Source organism: Anolis sagrei, chromosome 11 (genome assembly GCF_037176765.1).
Source record: "Anolis sagrei isolate rAnoSag1 chromosome 11, rAnoSag1.mat, whole genome shotgun sequence".
NCBI lineage: Eukaryota > Metazoa > Chordata > Lepidosauria > Squamata > Dactyloidae > Anolis > Anolis sagrei.
In genome coordinates, this window is record NC_090031.1 from 3,526,094 (window position 1) to 3,547,794 (window position 21,701).

General features: G+C 39.6%; 1 protein-coding gene across 1 annotated transcript; it reads left to right on the forward strand.

The window, feature by feature from the left end:
- The first annotated feature begins 2,540 nt into the window (after window positions 1-2,540).
- Window positions 2,541-20,383, forward strand: DOLPP1 (dolichyldiphosphatase 1). The gene is made up of 8 exons (XM_060757511.2): window positions 2,541-2,662; window positions 9,008-9,108; window positions 11,096-11,180; window positions 11,276-11,375; window positions 12,475-12,573; window positions 12,672-12,800; window positions 16,494-16,583; window positions 18,843-20,383. The coding sequence occupies exons 1-8, from the start codon at window positions 2,587-2,589 to the stop codon at window positions 18,877-18,879; spliced, it is 717 nt and encodes a 238-aa protein (XP_060613494.2). The 5' UTR covers window positions 2,541-2,586; the 3' UTR covers window positions 18,880-20,383.
- The last annotated feature ends 1,318 nt before the right edge of the window (window positions 20,384-21,701 follow it).

A 21,701-nucleotide genomic window follows, 5' to 3' on the forward strand; every position in this document is an offset into this window, starting at 1 on the left:
ATGTCAAGGTCTATTTCCCCCAAACTCCATCTGTGTTCATATTTCGGCGTATTGAGTGTTTGTGTCAATTTTGGTCCAGATCCATCATTGTTTGAGTCCACAGTGCTCTCTGGACTTAGGTGAACTACAACTCCAAAACTCAAGGTCAATACCCACCAAACCCTTCTAGTGTTGTCTGTTGGTCATGGGAGTCTTGTGTGCCACATTTGGTTCAATTCCATCGTTGGTGGAGTTCAGAATGCTCTTTGATTGTAGGTGAACTATAAATCCCAGCAACTACAACTCCCAAATGACAAAATCATAATTTTTTTTTGAGTGATGGTCACTCCTTGTGTTGTGAGGCATTTTGTTGCCAAATTTGGTGTGATTTCGTTCATTGGTTCTTTTGTTTTTAAGGCACTCATTATGCACAAAGCATTTTTATATATATAGTAAAGGTAAAGGTAGTCCCCTGACATTAAGTCCAGTCATGTCTGACTCTGGGGTGTGGTGCTCATCTCCATTTCTAAGCCAAAGAGCCAGCGTTGTCCGTAGACACCTCCAAGGTCATGTGGCCGGCATGACTGCATGGAGCGCCGTTACCTTCCCACCGGAGCGGTACCTATTGATCTACTCACATTTGCATGTTTTCGAACTGCTAGGTTGGCAGAAGCTAGGGCTGACAGCGGAAGCTCACGCCGCTCCCCGGAATTGAACCTGCGACCTTTCGATCAACAAGCTCAGTAGCTCAGTGCTTCAACCCACTGCGCCACCGGGGGCTCCTTTATATATATAGATGGATATAAATAATATTAATAATAAATTATTATTTATAGGCTGCTTTTCCTCAAAGCAGCTGTCATTATCTTCCTGTGGAAATAATAATAATAATTATTATTATTATTATTATGCATCTTTTCTCTCTCAAAAGCAACTGGCATTGACTTCATGTGGAATTATTATTATTATTATTATTTATATACTGCTTTTTCTCAGTGGCTGGCATTATTTTCCTGTGGACATTATATTATTATTATTATTATTATTATTATTATGCATCTTTTCTCTCTCAAAAACAACTGACATTGACTTCATGTGGAATTTATATTATTATTATTATTATTATTATTTATACTGCTTTTTCTCAAAGCGGCTGGTATTATCTTCCTGTGGAAATTATTATATTATTATTATTATGCATCTTTTCTCTCTCAAAAGCAACTGACATTGACTTTATATGGAATTTATATTATTATTATTATTATTATTATTTATAGGCTGCTTTTTCTCAAAGTTGCTGGCATTATCTTCCTGTGGAAATTATATTATTATTATGATTATGATTATGATTATTATGATTATTATGCATCTTTTCTCCCTCAAAAGCAACTGGCATTGACTTCATGTGGAATTTATATTATTATTATTATTTATATACTTTTTCTCAAAGCAGCTGGCATTGTCTTCCTGTGGAAATTATATTATGATGATTATTATTATGCATCTTTTCTCTCTCAAAAGCAACTGGCATTGACTTCATGTGGAATTTATATTATTATTATTATTATTATTATTATTATTATTTATACTGCTTTTTCTCAAAGCGGCCAGCATTATCTTCCTGTGGAAATTTTTATATTATTATCATTATTATTATTATGCATCTTTTCTCTCTCAAAGGCAACTGGCATTGACTTAATGTGGAATTTATATTATTATTATGCATCTTCTCTCTCAAAAGCAACTGGCATTGACTTAATGTGGAATTTATATTATTATTATTATTATGCATCTTTTCTCTCTCCAAACATCTGTTATTATCTGTAAGTGGAAATCATCATCCTCCCCATCATCCTACTTCTGTGTGGGTTCGGCCTTTCTGCTGCTTCCCATTCATTCCTCTCAAGGTTTATTTTCCTGAGGTAAAAGCAGAGCCAGGCGCCATTTTGCCCAGAAGGACCACAATGCACCTCGTCCGTCCCTCCTTCCTCAACTCTGATTGGCTGAAGATCAGGAAAGGCGGGGCTGGATCCAGAGGAGGCGAGGGAAAGAGAGAAATCAGACCCGACGATTGGGGAGACGAGACGCCCAATCAGCAAGCGCTGCGAACACCCGCCTCTTTAATCCTCGCCGCCTATTGGATACGACGCCTGTCTGTCTCACCTCCCCAGCGAGGCGAGGGAAAGAGAGAAATCAGACCGGACGATTGGCGAGCAAGACGCCCAATCAGCAAGCGCTGCGAACACCCGCCTCTTTAATCCTCGCCGCCTATTGGATGCGCCGCCTGTCTGTCTCACCTCCCGAGCGAGGCGAGGGAAAGAGAGAAATCAGACCCGACGATTGGCGAGACGAGACGCCCAATCAGCAAGCGTTGCGAACACCCGCCTCTTTAACTCTCGCCGCCTATTGCTTTCGCCGCCTGTCTGTCTCACCTCCTAAGCGAAGCGAGAGGGGAGTGGCTTTTGGGTTGGTGGTAGTACTTGCAGATTTCAGCCGAGGTCTCTGAGTGGCGGGACGAGGTCCCGCCTTCCTCCGCGCCCATTGGCTGCCCCGCCCCGTGTGTGCCTTCCCATTGGCTGAGGCCGCCCGGCCCGGTATCTGGGTAAGATGGCCGCGGCAGAAGAGTGCTCGCTCGCAGTGCCGTTGACTTCGGTTTCCCTCACGCACGTCGAGTACCCCGCAGGTAAGGCTTCGGCTGAGGGGTCTCCGGGCGGAAAGAAGGCCCCGGAAGCTGAGAACTAGGCCGAATCCCGGAGCCGTTGCTGAGGGGCGCTGGGCAGAAAGCGTCCGCGCATGCGCACTGGGGGGCGGTGGCTGGGGAGCTTTCTGCGCATGCGCGGCCGTGGGCTTGGACTTTCAATGAATTTGGTCTGCCCAGTTTCTCAACCTAAATATAATAATAATAATAGTAATAATAATAATAATAAGATGATGATGATGAAAATAAACTATAGTTACAACAATAATATTAACAATAAATATATAGCAGTAATAATAATATGAAAAGCTATAGTTATGTCAATATTAACAATAAGAAAATAAGCTATAGTTATAATAACAATAACAATAAGTATATAGCAGTAATAATTATAATATGAAAAGAAACTATAGTTATATCAATATTAACAATAAGAAAATAAACTATAGTTATAATAATAATATTAACAATATATAGCAGTAATAATTATAATATGAAAAGAAACTATAGTTATAATAACAATAATATTAACAATCAAAATATAGCAGTAATAATAATAAGATGAAAAGAAACTATAGTTATAATAACAATAATATTAACAATAAGTATATAGCAGTAATAATAATAAGATGTAAAGCTATAGTTATGTCAATATTAACAATAAGAAAATAAACTATATAACTATATTATATAAACTATATTAAATAAACTATATAACTATATTATAACTATAGTTATAATGATAATATTGACAATAAATATATAGCAGTAATAATAATAAGATGAAAAGAAGCTATAGTTATGTCAATATTAACAATAAGAAAATAAACTATAGTTATAACAATAATATTAACAATAATTATATAGCAGTACTAATAATAAGATGAAAAGAAACTATAGTTATATCAATATTAACAATAAGAAAAACTATAGTTATAATAACAATAATATTAACAATAAATATATAGCAGTAATAATAATAAGATAAAAGCTATAGTTATATCAATATTAACAATAAGAAAAGAAACTATAGTTATAATAATAATATTAACAATAAGAAAAGAAACTATAGTTATAATAACAATAATATTAACAATAAATATATAAGAATGGCAAGCATCCTCGCCTCTGAGGATGCTTGCCATAGATGCAGGCGAAATGTCAGGAGAAATGCCTCTAGAACATGGCCATATAGCCCGAAAAAACCCACAAGAACTTAATAAATATATAGCAGTAATAATAATAAGATGAAAAGAAACTATAGTTATATCAATATTAACAATAAGAAAAGAAACTATAGTTATAATAACAACAATATTAACAATAAATATATAGCAGTAATAATAATAATATGTAAAGCTATATATTAACAATAAAAAATAAAATATAGTTATAACAATAATATTAATAAATAATAATATTAATAAATATATAATAATAAGATGAAAAGCTATAGTTATATCAATATTAAGACAAGAAACTATAGTTATAATAACAATAATATTAACAATAAATATATAGCAGTAATAATAATAAGATGTAAAGCTATAGTTATATCAATATTAACAATAAGAAAAGAAACTATAGTTATAATAACAATAATATTAACAATAAATATATAGCAGTAATAATAATAAGATGTAAAGCTATATATTAACAATAAAAAATAAAATATAACAATAATATTAATATATAGCAGTAATAATAAGATGAAAAGCTATAGTTATGTCAATATTAACAATAAGAAAATAAACTATAGTTATAATAATAATATTAACAATAAATACATTAATAATAAATTATTGTAGTATTATAGTGAATTCAGATTTAAGGGGGCAATGTTGACAAAGAAACGTGGATAAAGATGTGTCTTTACAGAAATGATCTTGTTTGCTGTGTCCTAATCTCGTTTTGTAGCAAACAATAGTAACAAAAATAATAAATCCTGAAAGGTAGATATACATGATACAATATTATTGGATAATGAGGGAAATGTTTACAAAGAGATGCAGATGATGTGTCATTACAGAATATTATCAAGAGATTAAAAGAAGACATAATAATAACATACTATTTATTTACAACATTTATATGCTTCCCTTCTCATCCCGAATGGGATTCAAAGCAACTTACAAGATAGATAGATATATATACACACACACAAAATATATTATATTATTAGCATAGCACAATATCAGTATTATATATTACTATATTGCACTATACCATTATATTGTAATATTATTAGAAATACTACATGAAAAATAAAATATATAATTATAATTACTAATAGGTTGCTGTGGGTTTTCCTCCCAACAGAGGCTCCCCCAGGCAGCAACCAGCCAGACTTTGAAGCTACAAGGCCATTCAATGCTAATCAAGATGACCAATTAATAATAATAATATTTATTTATACTCTGCCACCATCTCCCTAAAGGGGACTCGGAGTGGCTTAAATGAGGCCAAGCCCAGCGATATATTACAGCAACATGAAATATAAACAACAAATAACATCACAATAAAATAAATAAACCAATCAAGTAAAATACACATTACAAAATAACATAATGGAAAATAATGCAACATTCACACTTGTCTCAAGGAAGCGGACATTCCGCAGATACATAAACCCCACTTGCCTAGTTTCCAACAGGTCTCACAACCTTTGAGGATGGATGCCTGCCATAGATGTGGGCAAAACATCAGGATAGAATGCTTATAAAGCCCTAAACGGTTCCAGCCTAGCCTACCTGTCCGAACGTATCTTCCCCCTTTGAACCATCTCGGAGTTTAAGATTGTCTGGAGAGGCCCTGCTCTTGGTCCCACTCCCCTCGCAAGCACGGTTGGTGGGGACGAAAGACAGGGCCTTCTCAGTAGTGGCTCTTCGCCTGTGGAACTCCCACCCTAGTGATATCAGGGCAGCCCCCTCCCTCCTAGTGTTTAGAAAGAGAGTCAAAACTTGGCCCTGGGAGCAGGCATTTGAAAAATAGAGCAGTGCAGGAATGTTAGAATGGAATATGTGCAATACAATTCAAAAACCAGCAAACATTAAAACAGAATTAAATATCAATTATATATGTGTGTGTGTGTGTGTCAGGAGCGACTTGAGAAACTGCAAGTTGCTTCTGGTGTGAGAAAATTGACCATCTGCAAGGACATTGCCCAGGGAACGCCCGGATTTTACCATCCTTGTGGGAGGCTTCTCTCATGTCCCCGCAATGGATAGCTGGAGCTAACAGAGGGAGCTCATCCACACTGTCCCCGGATTCGATCCTCTGACCTGTCACTCTTCAGTCCTGCTGGCATAAGGGTTTAACCCATTGCGCCACCGGAGGCTCCTATATATTATTATTATTACTACTACTACTACTACTACTACCGGTTGTTGGTAACTGTAGAAGTCCAAAACACCTGGAGGGAGGGCCGAAGTTTGCCCATGCCCGTTATATATGCTCTTACACACAATAGGAAAGCATGGGCTTCATTTTACCCAGTGGAAATTCAGCTTCCTTTTCCAGGGCATTGGTATTTCTGGGCAGACCTGCATTTCACCATTATTATCTTTTCCCTTTCATCCCTCTTTTGAGCACCCCAGGAGTGGCCACAAAACAAAGCAAAGCAGAGCCCCATGTATTATTTATCTCTGTGATGTTCAGTTTCCTCCTCTTGCGTTTCCTGCGCCAAGCTGGGCCCGATAGCTGTCTATATCCCGTGGCATACAGTTGGTACATTGCTATTGACTGTGGGTGTGTTTACAATGTAGAGTGAATGCAGTTTGACACCACCTGAACTTCCGTGGCTCCAAAAACCAATGGGATTTTTGCATTGTATCCAAATAAGAACTAGATCAGTTCTCAACCTGTGGGTCCCCAAGTGTTTTGGCCTACAACTCCCAGAAATTCCACCCAAAATATCTAGGAACCCACAGGTTGAGGGCCAGGGTCTAGATGGAGATCATAATCCCCTCTCTTACTTTACTTTGGTTGGACCTCTTTATCTGGAATAATGAGCCTGTGTCCCATTATGGATAAAGCAATTCAGGAGAGATGTTGACTTTTGTCGTGAATACTTTCTGAACTTTGAAAAATATTATTTAATCTGTTTTTAGTGGGACAGAGTACATCAGGAAGGAATAATAATAATAATAATACTAATAATCTTTATTTATACCCCGCCACCATAAAATATAAACAACAAATAACATCACAATAAAATAAATAAACCCATCAAGTAAAATAAACAGTACAAAACAGACCTCACTACCTCTGAGGATGCTTGCCATAGATGCAGGCGAAATGTCAGGAGAGAATGCCTCTAGAACATGGCCATATAGCCCGAAAAAACCTACAACAACTCAATAATAATTTTAGTTCTTATCAGCCTCTCCTTGTGGCTTGAAGGTGGGTTACAGCATAATTGAAACACATGAACACTAAAAATTGTGTTGTCGAAGATTTTTATGGCCAGAATCACTGGGTAGCTATGAATTTTCTGGCCATATTCCAGAAGCATTCTCTCCTGCTGTTTCGTCCACAAGTCGACATAGGGACTACCAAACGCAGCATTGCCCAAACACGAATCAAGGGACATGAAAGGCCCTGCAAATTAATTTAACCTGATAAGTCAGCCATTGCAGTGCACCTGATGAACCAACCTGGACACAACATATTATTTGAGAACACAAAAATGCTGCACCACTCTCACAACCACCATGTTGGACTACACAGACAATCCATTGAAATCCAAAGGATTCCCCCAGGCAGCAAGCAGCCAGGCCTTAAAACTGCAGGCCATTAAATGCCAATCAAGGTGGCAAATTGCAACATCCACATGTACCTCAAGCAGGCAAGAGTTCTTTCCTCCACTTAGACATTCCACGGATATATAAACCTCACTTATTTAGTTTCCAGCAGACCCCTCAACCTCTGAGGAGTCCTGCCATAAATGTGGGCAAAACGTCAGGAGAGAATGCTTCTGGAACATGGCCAGGTACCCTAGAAAACTCACAGAAACCCAGTGTAAAAATTCTATAAATCCACACATTAAAAAGTATTTCTATAATGTGTGTTTCTATAAAATACATATTAAAATACACACATTTAGACACACAGGCACCAGTACTGGGTTTTATCATAGCTATATCAGTTACGCAAAATGGAAACGTGGAAACATTTGCCCTGGAGTTGTAGGTTTTTCGGGCTATGTGGCCATGTTCTAGAAGCATTCTCTCCTGACGTTTTGCCTGCATCTAAGCCTTAGCTGGTCTGAGTCCCTCTACGGAGGTAGAGAAGATCGGGATATAAAAGTTATAAATAAATCAATTCAACAAGACATAGGTTTTTAAATCCTTGCGTGTTGTTGTTTATATGTGATTTATATTAATTGCATTGTTTTATTTGCTCATTGCTTTTTGTTTTATTGATGTGTTGTCGGGCTTGGCCTCATGTAAGCTGCTCCGAGTCCCCTTGGGGAGATGGTGGCAGGGTATAAATAAAGATTATTATTATTAAGCATTGCGGACCCTTTTCAGAATTTATTATTACTATATTACATTTATGTTAATATTATTGATATTATTATTATCACTATTATTGTTATTATTATTAATACATTTGCCCTGGAGATTGAGACTCAATGGAGTCATGGGTTCAAATGACAAGAAGGAGATTCTACTCGAACATTTAGAACTTTCTGAGCGTAAGAAAAGCTGTTCAGGAGTGGAACTCTCTGCCTCAGAGTCCAATAGAGACTCCTTCTCTGAATTCCTATAAACAGAGGCTGGATGGCCATATGTTGGGAGGCTTTGATGGTACTGGCAGATTGAGGTTGGACTGGATGGACTCTTACAACTCTGATGTTTCTATGGCTCAATGCTGTGAAATCCTGGGATTTGTAGTTTGGCAGAGAAGGCGCAAGGCATTGTAAAGCCACTGCTTCCATAGCATTTGAGCCATGGCAGTGAAAGTCGTGTCAAACTGCATTGATTCTACAGTATAGATCAAGCATAGGCAAACTTGGGCCTTCCGGGTATTTTGGACTACAACTTCCACAATTCCTAACAGCCGAATTGTGGGAGTTGTAGTCCAAAACACCCAGAAGGCCCAAGTTTGCCTATGCCTGTGTATAGATGCACCTTCTGATTCTTTCATTTCGAAAATCAAAACAGCGCAATGTTTGTTGCTAATCCGGTTTGCGATCTCTTTGTTTTGATCCCTAACGAACATGCTAAACGAGCGACTTGGGCAAGCCTGGTCCTGGAGACGTTGCCAAACAGGCCCGACCACCTTCACAGGCCCGCTCTCATCTCTTTTCTCTCTTTCTCGCCCCAGGTGACTTTTCTGGCTATCTCCTGGCCTGGGTCAGCCTAGGTCCCATCTTCATCATTGTCGGCTTCCTCACGCTCATCGTTTTCAAGAGGGAGCTTCACACGGTGAGTCCTGCTCCTATCATCCCCATTTGGGAGTCCACTTCTCCCAATTGCGGCCTAGCAGCTCCCCTTCACCTGTGTTGCCTTACACCTGAAGTTAAGCCCCTCTCTGTTGCAACTCAGGTCAGTTTCACCTTGCTCCCAAACACCACCACACCAGGGCTGTAGATTTTGTAGTTTAGTGAGAAAAAAGCAAAGTCAAAACATAGAATAAGAAATGCAAAAGTTCCACAAGCAGGACAGAGGCTTAAATGCAAAAACACAGTTTCCAAGATCCAAAACATGAAGCATAATCCTTTAGGCAATGATCAAACAAGAGTCCATGGTAAAACAGTGAAACACAAGACCCAAAATCCCAGATTCAGGAAGCCAAAAGCATGCTGCTTAAAGCCAAGGTTAATCCATAGACGCTTGCATGGAAAGAGCCACGTTGAACTGACAACTCCCGTTGTCAGCCAGAAGGCTAAATACCCTTTGCAATCATGAACGCATTGCGATGACCCTTGGCCGACTTGGCTTCTCGCTTACCAGCTAAGCAAGAGCTCCTCCGGACCCTTAATTCTAAGCGTTCTTGCCTGCTCATTATTTCACTATCTTCAAGGCTCTTTTTATCTTGGTCCAGCTGGACTAGAACTCAGGGCAGCTCACAACTGGCATTAGATGCCAAACAAACAACAATAATTAAAATCACAATTAAAACATTAGTTGAAAACATCAAATTATAAACCTCAATTTAAAAAGTAAACAAATCCAAAGTCTTAATCTGAGGTCTATTCATTGTCAGTCACATAAGTCGTATACATTATTATTGCTGTATCTGTTGCTCAAATGCTTGGTCCACAACCGTGATTTAAGTTTTTTTCCTAAAGTAAAGGAATGGAGGGGCTAACTTGATTTCGTTAGGGAGTGAGTTCCACAGATGGGGGGGGCCACCACCGAGAAGGCCCAGTCTCTCATCCCCGCCAATCGCACTTGTGAGGGTGGCGGGATCGAGAGCAGGGCCTCCCCTGATGTTCATAAACTCTGAGGTGGATCATAGAGGGAGATAGTGTTCAGACAATTAAGCTCGTCCGGAACCATGTAAGGCTTTGTAGGCCAAAACTAGCACTTTGAATTGTGCTCAGTTGCAAACTGGCAGCCAGTGGAGCTGGCGTAACGGGGGGTGGTATGTACACTCCCAGTACACTCCCAGTCTTCAAAGGCAACCCCACATAGTGCACGTTGCAGTAATCTATGGACCATGATTTTGCCCAAATAGGGGAGATTGGAAACTGGCCGAAAGTTGACTAATTGGGTGGGGTCGTCATTGCATCCCAAACCATTCAACCTAATTTGTGAAAGCCACAAAAACAATGTTTCTGGAGTAGAACAACTACTTTCAAAATAGTTCCTTCCTTTGAAAGAGGTTGTTCTCCAGAATTAAACACGACAGAACACTTCCAGACTAAGAAGAGATTTTTTTTCAAATTGTGTTCCATAGTGTTATTATCATAGTAATAGTAGTAATAATAATAATAATAATAATAATACGCTATTGTTCTTATTAATACTATTATTAAGCATTGAGCCATGGAAATTAAAGGGGTATGAAACCGCTTTAGAGACCCGAGAGCTACGTCAGCTGTTGGAATTTAAGGTGCAACTTTTTATATTTTGTGTCAACAGCTTTACATACATAATTAAGTTTAAAAACTGATAAAATAAAAGGATCACTAAATAGTTGAGCATTACCTCCAGATTCTGGAAATGGATTGTGTATTGTATGTAATTGTTTACTTTGTATGTTTGCCTTATATACGTAAAACTAATCCAAGGAGATAAAGCGGAACATAAATAAATATTATTATTATTATTATTATTATGACACAAAAACACAGTATGTCACAGCAATATATGCTGGATTTATTATTATTATTATCATTATTGACTTTGTCATTGGCCATGGCAAGTTGGCCCATCCATCTCAGCCTCTTCTATCCTTTCTGTACAGATCTCTTTCTTGCTGGGGTTGGTGCTCAATGAAGGTGTGAATTGGCTCATCAAGAGCATTGTCCAGGAGCCGCGGCCCTGTCCAGGTAGGAGACTATCCCTGCTGGGGAAAGCCATGGGGAGCTACAGCCGTTTGCGGAATGGGAAGAATAATTCTGCCCTTTCCCCCCCTTCTTTCCAGAAATCCATCCGTCGGTCTTTTCCAAGTACGCGATGCCTTCCAGCCACTCCCAGTTCATGTGGTTTTTTGCTGCCTACTCCTTCCTCTTCCTCTATTTAAGGTGAATCCCTGAATGTGGCTTTTCCAGGCTTTGTTATTAAATGGTGTAGTTCAGAGAGGGCAGCTCCCTGCTTGCCTTCTTCCCCTCTTAACCTATTTTAATATTTATGTGTAGTTCTTACTCGCCTCTCCTCATGGCTAATGTTTAAAGCTGCTGTAACCTGCCTCAATCCGTGAGGAGAGGTGAGTAAGAAATAATAATAATAATAATTATTATTATTATTATTATTATTGCAAAATATGATGGATAGCTAGATAAGATAGAATAGATGGATGCATTATTATTACTTTTATTGTTTGGTTGCATGCTGCAAGTTGCTCCTTGTGTGAGAGAATCAGCCATCTATAAGATGTTGCCCAGGGGTTACTATCCTTTGGGGAGGCTTCTCCGGATTATTGTTGTTGTTGTTATTATTATTATTATTACTTTTATTATTTGGTTGCATGCTGCAATTTGCTCCTGGTGTGAGAGAATCGACCGTCTACGAAGATGTTGACAAGGGGTTACTATCCTGTAGGAGGGTTTCCCTGTATTATTATTACTTTTATTGTCTGGTTGCATGCCGCAAGTTGCTCCTGGTGTGAGAGAATAAGCCATCTACAAAGACGTTGCCCAGGGGTCACCCAGATGTATTACTATCTTGTGAGGTGCTTCTCTGGATTATTATTACTTTTATTGTTTGGTTGCATTCTGCAAGTTGCTCCTGGTGTGAGATAATCAGCCGTCTATAAAGACGTTGCCCAGGGGACAACCAGATGTGTTATTATCCTGTGGGGAGGCTTCTCTGGATTATTATTATTACATTTATTGTTTGGTTGCATGCTGCAAGTTGCTCCTGGTGTGAGAGAATAAGCCATCTACAAAGACGTTGCCCAGGGGTCAACCAGATGTGTTACTATCCTGTGGGGAGGCTTTTCTCTTGTCCCCCCATCAATGTTTAACATTTACACAAATGATCAGCCACTGCCAGAAGGGACAGAGAGTTTCATCTATGCTGACGATCATGCCATCACTGCTCAATCAGAGAGCTTTGAAATGGTTGAACAGAAGCTCCACGTTCCATAGTTCCACGTCCTTCCAATGTCTTTTTTCCTCACAGAATGCACCAAACGAACAACGCCAGGTTCCTAGACTTACTATGGAGACACGTGCTCTCCCTCTGCCTCTTAACTGTGGCCTTCCTGGTCTCATACAGTAGGTACGTCCCTTTTGTTGCGGTGAATAGTTGGCGGTGTTGGCGCTCCTGGCGGCCTTGGGATAACTAGTTCTCCTCATCTCTTTCACGCCCCCCTCCAGGGTCTATCTACGCTACCACACCGGGAGCCAAGTCATCTACGGTGGCCTTGCAGGGACCGTCATGGCCGTCGTGTGGTTCGCCTTCACGCAGGAGATCCTCACGCCCTTCTTCCCTAGGATAGCGGCCTGGTAAGTCTTTCCTAACCGACAACAAACTTAGAGAGAGAAAAAAGTCAGCTTGGAAAGGTAAAGTCTTTCCTAACCGACATTACCTTTCCAAGCTGACTTTTTTCTCTCTCTAAGTTTGTTGTTATTGTTGTTGTTTTCTCACACAGAAAGCAAAAAAAGAAGAAAAAGAGGATAGTGGAGTTCTTGTTAGTAAATTTACAAATGTCTATTATGTCGCCGACAGAGAGGAAGGGGGTTGAGGGAGGTGTGGAAAGAGAAGCCTTGTAGTTATAATTATTACATCTATTAATAATGTACCGTATATAAATTTATTTATTATTATTTATTTCAAAGTTTTATATACCGAGCTTCTCACCTCATAAGAGGGACTCAGCCCGGTTTCCAACCATAAAAACACATACAATCTGTAAAATATCGAAATACACATTACAATAAAACATTAAAAAAGCACATATATTTAAAACTACAGTGATCAGTCATCATACTAAAATCGAATATACACCATCTTCCATCCAGATCATTGTCTCATTCTTCGAAAGCCTGTCTCCATAACCACGACTTCACCTGTTTCCTGAATGTCAGGATTGTTGGGGCGGTTCTGACCTCTGGCGGTAAAGGCTTTCCCCTGACATTTAAATCCAGTCGTGTTCAACTCTGGGGAGTGGTGCTCATCTCCATTCCTAAGCCGAAGAGCTGGCGTTGTCCATAGACACCTCCAAGGTCCTGTGGCCGGCATGACTGAATGCAGCGCCATTATATTCCAGTCTAAACCGGGTTTTTCAGCCCTTCTTCAAGGCTGAATAAACCCTCCTTGGCTTATTCACGAGTCAAAGTTATTTATTATTTTACTCTGTTATTATTAATATTTTATCACATTGATTATTTTATTTTATTATTATTACATGTATTATTTTACTCTACTATTATGACATTTAGATTATTTTACTGTATTATCATTATTATTACATTTATTGGAGCTCCCAGGTTAAACCCTTGTGCTGGCAGGACTGAAGACTGACAGGTCAGAGTTTGAATCCAGGGAGAAAGCAGATGAGCTCCCTCTGTCAGCTCCAGCTCCCCATGCGGGGACATGAGAGAAGCCTCCCACAAGAATGATAAAACATCCAAACGTCCCGGCAATGTCCTTGCAGACGGCCAATTCTCTCACACCAGAAGCAACTTGCAGTTTCTCAAGTCGCTCCTGACTGGGAAAAAAATTACATTTATTATTTTACTCTATTATTATTAATTGCCATTATTTCTTTTTTTTTTAATATCATCTTTATTAAAAGTTTTCTTTTATGACATACAGTGCAATAGATTAAGAAAAAGAACGAAAAAAGAAGAGAGAGAGAGAAAAGGAAGATAGAGAGTGACCAGAGAGGAAGAAGTAGGGAGTACAAAAGCAAGAGACAGGAGAGAAAGGAAAAAGAAAGAAAGAAAGAAAGAAAGAAAGAAATAGCAGGAAAAAAAGAAAAATTTAAAAAAGAAACATCAGAGACAGCCGGTATACATCTTCATTGACTTCCTTTATATCTTCCGAGCAGGTTTTCCTTTTCTTTCTTCCACCTGTGTTTTCTTCCGGTTTTCTCTTCTATTTCTATTATTACGTTTCTGTTTTCTTGTTTCAAATAGTTTGTCACATTTGTCCAATCAGTTTCTTTTATTGGGGTTCCTTTATTTTTTGATATCAGATATGTTAATTTGTCCATATTTCTGATGTCTAAATTTTTTTCTGTCCAGTCCTTAATTTCTGGAGTCTCTTCCTTCTTCCAGAATTTTGCTGCTGTGTTCAATAAAAAAAGGAGTTTATCTGTGTTTTTATCTATCTTTGGATCTGTTATGCCTAATAAAAATAGCTCAGGTTTGAATGGGATTCTTATGTGTAGCATTTCCTGTATCATTTCGTGGATTTTTTTCCAGTACAGTTTAGTTTTTGAGCACGACCACCACATGTGGAAATATGAACCCTCCGTCCTTCCACATTTCCAGCATTTTATATTTATATTTTTATAAGTATTACCTAATTTTTTTAGGGGTCATATACCACCTATGTGCCACCTTAAGCCAATTTTCTTTTAAATCTATTGCGTATGTATATTTGATCTTTATTCTCCAAATTCTTTCCCAAACTTCTTTTTTAATTGTTTTTCCCAGGTTTTCATTCCATCTTTTCATGTATTTTTTTCATCTTCTGTTTCCATGTTCCATTCTATTAATTTCTTGTATAATTTTGTTATGATCTTTCTTTCTGTTTTTAGTATACATTTCCATTATTTCATTCTGTTATTCTTATTACATTTCCATTGTTTTACTCTATTTATTATTATTATTATTATCATTATTACATTTATTATTTTACTCTATTATTATTATTATTACATTTCCATTGTTTTACTCTATTATTATTACATTTCCATTATTTTACTCTATTATCATCATTATTACATTTATTATTATTACATTTAATTTTACTCTATTATTATTACAATTCCATTATTTTACTCTATTATCATCATTATTACATTTATTATTTTACTCTATCTTTATTACATTTCCATTAATTTACTCTATCTATTATGATTATTATTATTACAATCCCATTATTTTACTCTATTATTATCATTATTACATTTATTATTTTACTCTATTGTTATTACATTTCCATTATTTCACTCTGTTATTCTTATTACATTTCCATTGTTTTACTCTATATATTATTATTATTACATTTATTATTTTACTCTATTATTATTACATTTCTATTGTTTTACTCTATTATCATCATTATTACATTTATTATTTTACTCTATTATTACATTTCCATTATTTTACTCTATTTATTATTATCATTATTACATTTATTATTTTTCTATTATTATTACATTTCCACTATTTTGCTCTATTTATTATTATCATTATTACATTTATTATTTTACTGTATTATTATTACATTTCCATTATTTCACTATTTATTATTATCATTATTACATTTATTTTTCTATTATTATATTTCCATTATTTTACTCTATTAATATTATCATTATTACAGTTATTATTTTACTATATTGTTATTTTCATTATTTTACTCTTGTTATTATCATTATTACATTTATTATTTTCTCTATTATTATTACATTTCCATTATTTTACTCTATTATTATAATTATTATTATATTTATTTTACTCTATTATTCTTATATTTCCATTATTTCACTCTATTATTTTTATTACATTTCCATTATTTTACTCTATTTATTATGATTATCATTATTACATTTATTATTTTACTCTATTATTATTATTATTACATTTCCATTATTTCACTCTATTACTATTCTTATTACATTTCCATTATTTTACATTTATTATTATTGTTATTGCATTTATTATTTTCCTATATTATTATGGCCGTGTTTGGATTTGCAGTTTTGAGTGTGTTGCAATAGGACGCCCTTGGGCCTGCTTAAGCTGCAAATCCCATCGTTCTGCAGTTGAAAGTAGAATATAGAGCTATACGACATGGCTGTCTCTACTTTCCAATTTAATATGTAATTACAGATTCTGGGTAGCTTTCTAAATATCTAAACATTTCAGGTCCTGCCGTTTTGCACTCTGCGCCGTGGGTGTAATTGAATCATAAAAATTCACCAGCCAAGTTGAATGCCTCTTCCTCCTTTTGCCCTTTTCCAGGCCGATATCGGAATTCTTTTTAATCCGAGACACCAGCCTCATCCCAAACATCCTATGGTTCGAGTACACTGTCACCCGGGCTGAAGCCAGGTGAGAATCGGGATGGGAGATTGTGCCAAAAGCAACTTGTGACACTGAATCCTTTGATGGAGTACTTCCTCATTCTTCTGCACACCGCTTGAGGATTTTATGGCATTGTAAATTAGTTAAATTAGCCTCCCCGCATAAATTGGTACCTAAATTTCCTACTTGACAGATGCAACTGTCTTTCAGGCTGCATAGGTCGACAGAAAGCTAGACTATTAATGGTTGGGAGCTTAACTCCGACCCGGGCTGGCTTTGAACTCATGACTTCTCGTGTCAGTAGTGATTTAATGCAGCCGGCTATTAACTAGCTGCGCCAAAGCCCGGTCATTATTAGTCGACATGACTATTGACGATCACAACAACATCAACAATTATTTATTTATTGTGTCAGGAGCAAACCAAACAGTTGTATTCCATTTTTAACAAACAAAACATAAAGTTTGCAAGTTTGGTAGTTGATTAAATGTCCTTTGGCCAGTATCTGGCCACTTGGAGTGCCTCTGGTGTTGCCGCAAGGAGGTCCTCCCTTGTGCATGTGGCAGGGCTCAGGTTGCCTTGCAGCAGGTGGTCAGTGGTTGGCTCTTCTCCGCACTCGCATGTCGTGGATTCCACTTTGTGGCCCCATTTCTTGAGGTTGGCTCTGCATCTCGTGGTGCCAGAATGCAGTCTGTTCATCGCCTTCCAAGTCGCCCAGTCTTCTGTGTGCCCAGGGGGGAGTCTCTCATTTGGCATCAGCCATTGATTGAGGTGCTGGGTTTGAGCCTGCCACTTTTGGACTCTTGCTTGCTGAGGTGTTCCAGCGAGTGTCTCTGTAGATCTTAGAAAACTATTTCTTGATTTAAGTCGTTGACGTGCTGGCTGATACCCAAACAAGGGATGAGCTGGAGATGTCTCTGCCTTAGTCCTTTCACTATTGGCTGCTACTTCCCGGCGGATGTCAGGTGGTGCAATACCGGCTAAGCAGTGTAATTTCTCCAGTGGTGTAGGGCGCAGACACCCCGTGATAATGCGGCATGTCTCATTAAGAGCCACATCCACTGTTTTAGTGTGGTGAGATGTGTTCCACACTGGGCATGCGTACTCAGCAGCAGAGTAGCATAGCGCAAGGGCAGATGTCTTCACTGTGTCTAGTTGTGATCCCCAGGTTGTGCCAGTCAGCTTTCGGATGATGTTGTTTCTAGCACCCACTTTTTTCTTGATATTCAGACAGTGCTTCTTGTAGGTCAGAATGCGGTCCAGACTGACTCCCAGATATTTGGGTGCGCTGCAGTGCTCCAGTGGGATTCCTTCCCAGGTCATCCTCAGAGCTCGGGATGCTTGACTATTCTTAAGGTGAAAAGCACATGTCTGTGTTTTAGATGGATTAGGGATCAGCTGGTTTTCCCTGTAATAGGCGGTAAGGGCACCTAGAGCTTCGGAGAGCTTCTGTTCAACCAACTCAAAGCTCCCTGCTTGAGCGGTGATGGCACAATCCTCAGCATAGATGAAGCTCTCTGGCCCTTCTGGCAGTGGCTGATAATGTCTGTACATATTGATGGAGCAAGCTTCGGAGAGGCAGTAAGAGCACCTAAAGCTTTGCAGAGCTTCTGTTCAACCATCTCAAAGCTCCCTGCTGGAGCGGTGATGGCACGATCATCAGCATAGATGAAACTCTCTGTCCCTTCTAGCACTGGCTGTTCATTTGTGTAGATGTTGAACATAGATGGAGCAAGCACACTCCCCTGAGGCAGGCCATTCTTCTGTTTCCGCCATCTGCTTCTCTGGCCCTGGAACTCAACAAAAAAGCTCCTGTTTTGTAGCAGGTTTCCTATGAGGCGGGTGAGGTGGTTGTCCTTTGTGATAGTACACATTTTTCTCATTTTAATGTTATTGCTAGCAGCCTTGAGTCTCTAGATGTAGAAAGCCGGGCTAAAAATAAAGTAGTGGTAGTAGTAGTAGTAGTAGTAGTTGTTGTTGTTGTTGTTGTTCTCATTTTAATGTTATTGTTAGCAGCCTTGTGTCTCTAGATGTAGAAAGCCGGGCTAGAAATAAAGTAGTAGTTGTTGTTGTTGTTGTTGTTGATGATGATGATGATGATGATGATGATGATAATACTGTTTGCCATCTTTGAGCCCCCACGGGGAGAAATACTACCCTCTACCCCCTGAAAATAAGACCTAGCGCATCTTTGGGAGCAAAAAATTAATATAAGACATGATCTTATTTTTGGGGAAACAGGGTAAGAACAACAACTGGGTGTCGATTTGTGTCCCTCTGCCACAGGAACCGGCAGCGCAAGCTGGGCACCAAGCTGCAGTGAGCCGCGGAAGGCGCCGGAAGCGGACCACCACTCGATTCTGCCGAGCAAAAGGACGACAACGACGGGCCGGAGCAGAGAGAGGGAGACCTGTACAGAGCGAGAGCCGGGCGCAAGGAAGCCTTGCTTTTGAGGGAAGGCGGACCCAAGGGCCAAGTCGAGGGACCAATCCTCACCCCTTGCAAAACCCGGAAGTTTGCGCCAACCCCCCCGATGCATGTTGAAGATGGGCGCGGACCCCCTCCCTCCTCCCCACGTATATCTATATCTATATCACTGGGGCACCGCGGACGGCCGCCAATCCTTCCTGCACGACCCGTTTCTTCGCCCAGGGCTTGTTTGCACGACTCGACGCCGGTACAGAATCACGGAGCTTGAAAGAGGCGCCCAGAGGCCATCCAGTCCAACCCCCTTCTGCCTTCAAGGAAGACACCTTCCAAACCTTCCCGACAGATGGCCACCCAGCCTGCTTAAGAGAGGAAGGCGCCATCACACTGTTGAACAGCTCTTACCATCAGGACGTTCTTCCTAACGTTTCTCTGGAATCTTTCATTTCCAGGAATTTTGGTCGCAATGTGTCCTAGTCTCCCAGAGCAGCCGAAAACAAGCTTCCAGATACTTCCAGTCTATTTTTCGTCTCCGAACGAAGCATCTCCAAAAGGATGTGTCTTTTCCCGGAAGACCGTGGATCGTTCTGGACCCCTTCTTCCATCTCGTCCATCTCCTCCTCCTTGAGTTTCGGGCCAGGATTACAATTCCAGGTGAGATCTGACCAAAAGATGGGGAATCCTGCAACTTCTCTCAACCCTGTTGGTGCGGCCTAAGATCGCGTTGGCCTTTGTTGCCGCCGCGTCACACTTTTGGCTCAATAGAAGCCGGGAAGGGGGTTTGGAGAACACACACGACACAGCATCTTGTCTGCAGGATCGACCATATATCTCTCTTTTTCGAAAAGCAAACCCGGTTTCCCTTTTTGGTGGCATGCGGTAAACACACTATTTATTAGCATTCTTTTCCGACGCGGACTGCTCTTTGTGGGTTTTCGGGGAAGGGAGGAAAACCTATATTTGGGAGGATTTGCAAATGGGCCGTTTATCATTTCTCCACGACTGTTTCAAAGCTGCCTTTCGTCCCGATTTGACGACGGAGAGGATTTTGTTTTTTGTTTTTTTCAGAGAAACACTAGTGACTTTTCCCTCCGCACCCGCGGGTGGCTTGACGCAGTGGTGAGAATCCCACTATGCTAACCTTACGTCTTTTTTTATTATTACTTTGGGGTCCACTTTTTCCTTTTCTGTGCCAGTCGTTTGGCCTCTTCTTCTTCTTTTCTCTCCTTTCAACTCTGTGAACTGGTTGTTTTGACATGGAAAAGCTCAAAGGACGCACTGTTAAGCCACCGCTGTACTTAAATGGTTTACAAATCCCCTGAAGCAATTCCCCAAAACTTTTACATATTCAATAATAATAATGATGATAATAATAATAATAAAAAGTGTTTTTATGGTCAGGCCCGGCCTGTATCCGTATTTTCTCCAGTCTCATGCGGCATCAAATCTCATGCGTGCCTCTATTTTCAAAAGCCTGGAAGCAAAAAAAGGTGTTGGTTGCTGAATGTGAAGCTCAGCAGTCTTCACAGTGGAGCTTTCTCACACAAGGCTTCTCTCACACAGAGGTTCACCTCACATTCCTCAGGACAACACTAGCTTCAGCCCACTAACACTAACAGGCTTCAGCCTACTCACTCTCCCCAAAACAACACTAGCTTTAGCCTACTCACTCTCATCAGGACAATGCTAGCTTTGGCGCACTGATTCTGACAGGCTTTGGCCTACTCACTTTCGTCAGGACGACACAAGCTTTGGCGCACTGACTCTGACAGGCTTTGGCCTACTCACTCTCCTCAGGACGATACTAGCTCTGGCCCACTGAATCTAACAGGTTTCGGCCTACTCACGCTCTTCAGGACAAAACTAGCTTTGGCCCACTGACTCTAACAGGCTTCGGCCTACTCACTCTCTTCAGGACGACACTAGCTTTGGCCCACTGACTCTAACAGGCTTTAGCCTACTCACTCTCATCAGGATGACACTAGTTCTGGCCCACTGACTAACATGCTTCGGGCTACTCTCATCTGGACGACACTAGCTTTGGCCCACTGACTAACAGGCTTCGGCCTACTCACTCTCGTTAGGATGACACTAGCATTAGTGCACTGACTCTGATAGGCTTTGGCTTACTCACTCTCCTCAGGATGACGCTAGCTTTGGCCTACTCATTCTCCTCAGGATGATGCTAGCTTTGGCCCACTGACTAACTGGCTTCAGCTAATCACTCTCGTCAGGACAACACTAGCTCTGGCCCACTGACTTAACAGGCTTCGGCCTACTCACTCTCGTCAGGATGACACCAACTTTGGCCCACTGACTCTAACAGGCTTCAGCCTTCTCACTCTTTCAGTGCTTGCCTTACACTTTTGTAATTAAAAATACCTAGTTAATTTTTAATATTTCTGACACACCCTTTGTAATTTGGCCAATGTAGTTAGTCTCTCTTATTTTCCATTGGATTTCTGTTCCAATCCCATGCTTTTATGTCTATGTTGTCATGGGACCCAATATCTTCCAATATCTTTGTTGTTGAACACTTTCATGGGTTGCTGTGAGTTTTCTAGGCTGTATGGCCATGTTCAAGAAGCATTCTCTCCTGACGTTTCACCCACATCTATGGCAGGCATCCTCAGAGTTTGCGAGATCTGTTGGAAACTAGGCAAGTGGAGTTGATATATCTGTGGAATGATGTCCAGGGTGGGAGAAATAACTCTTGTC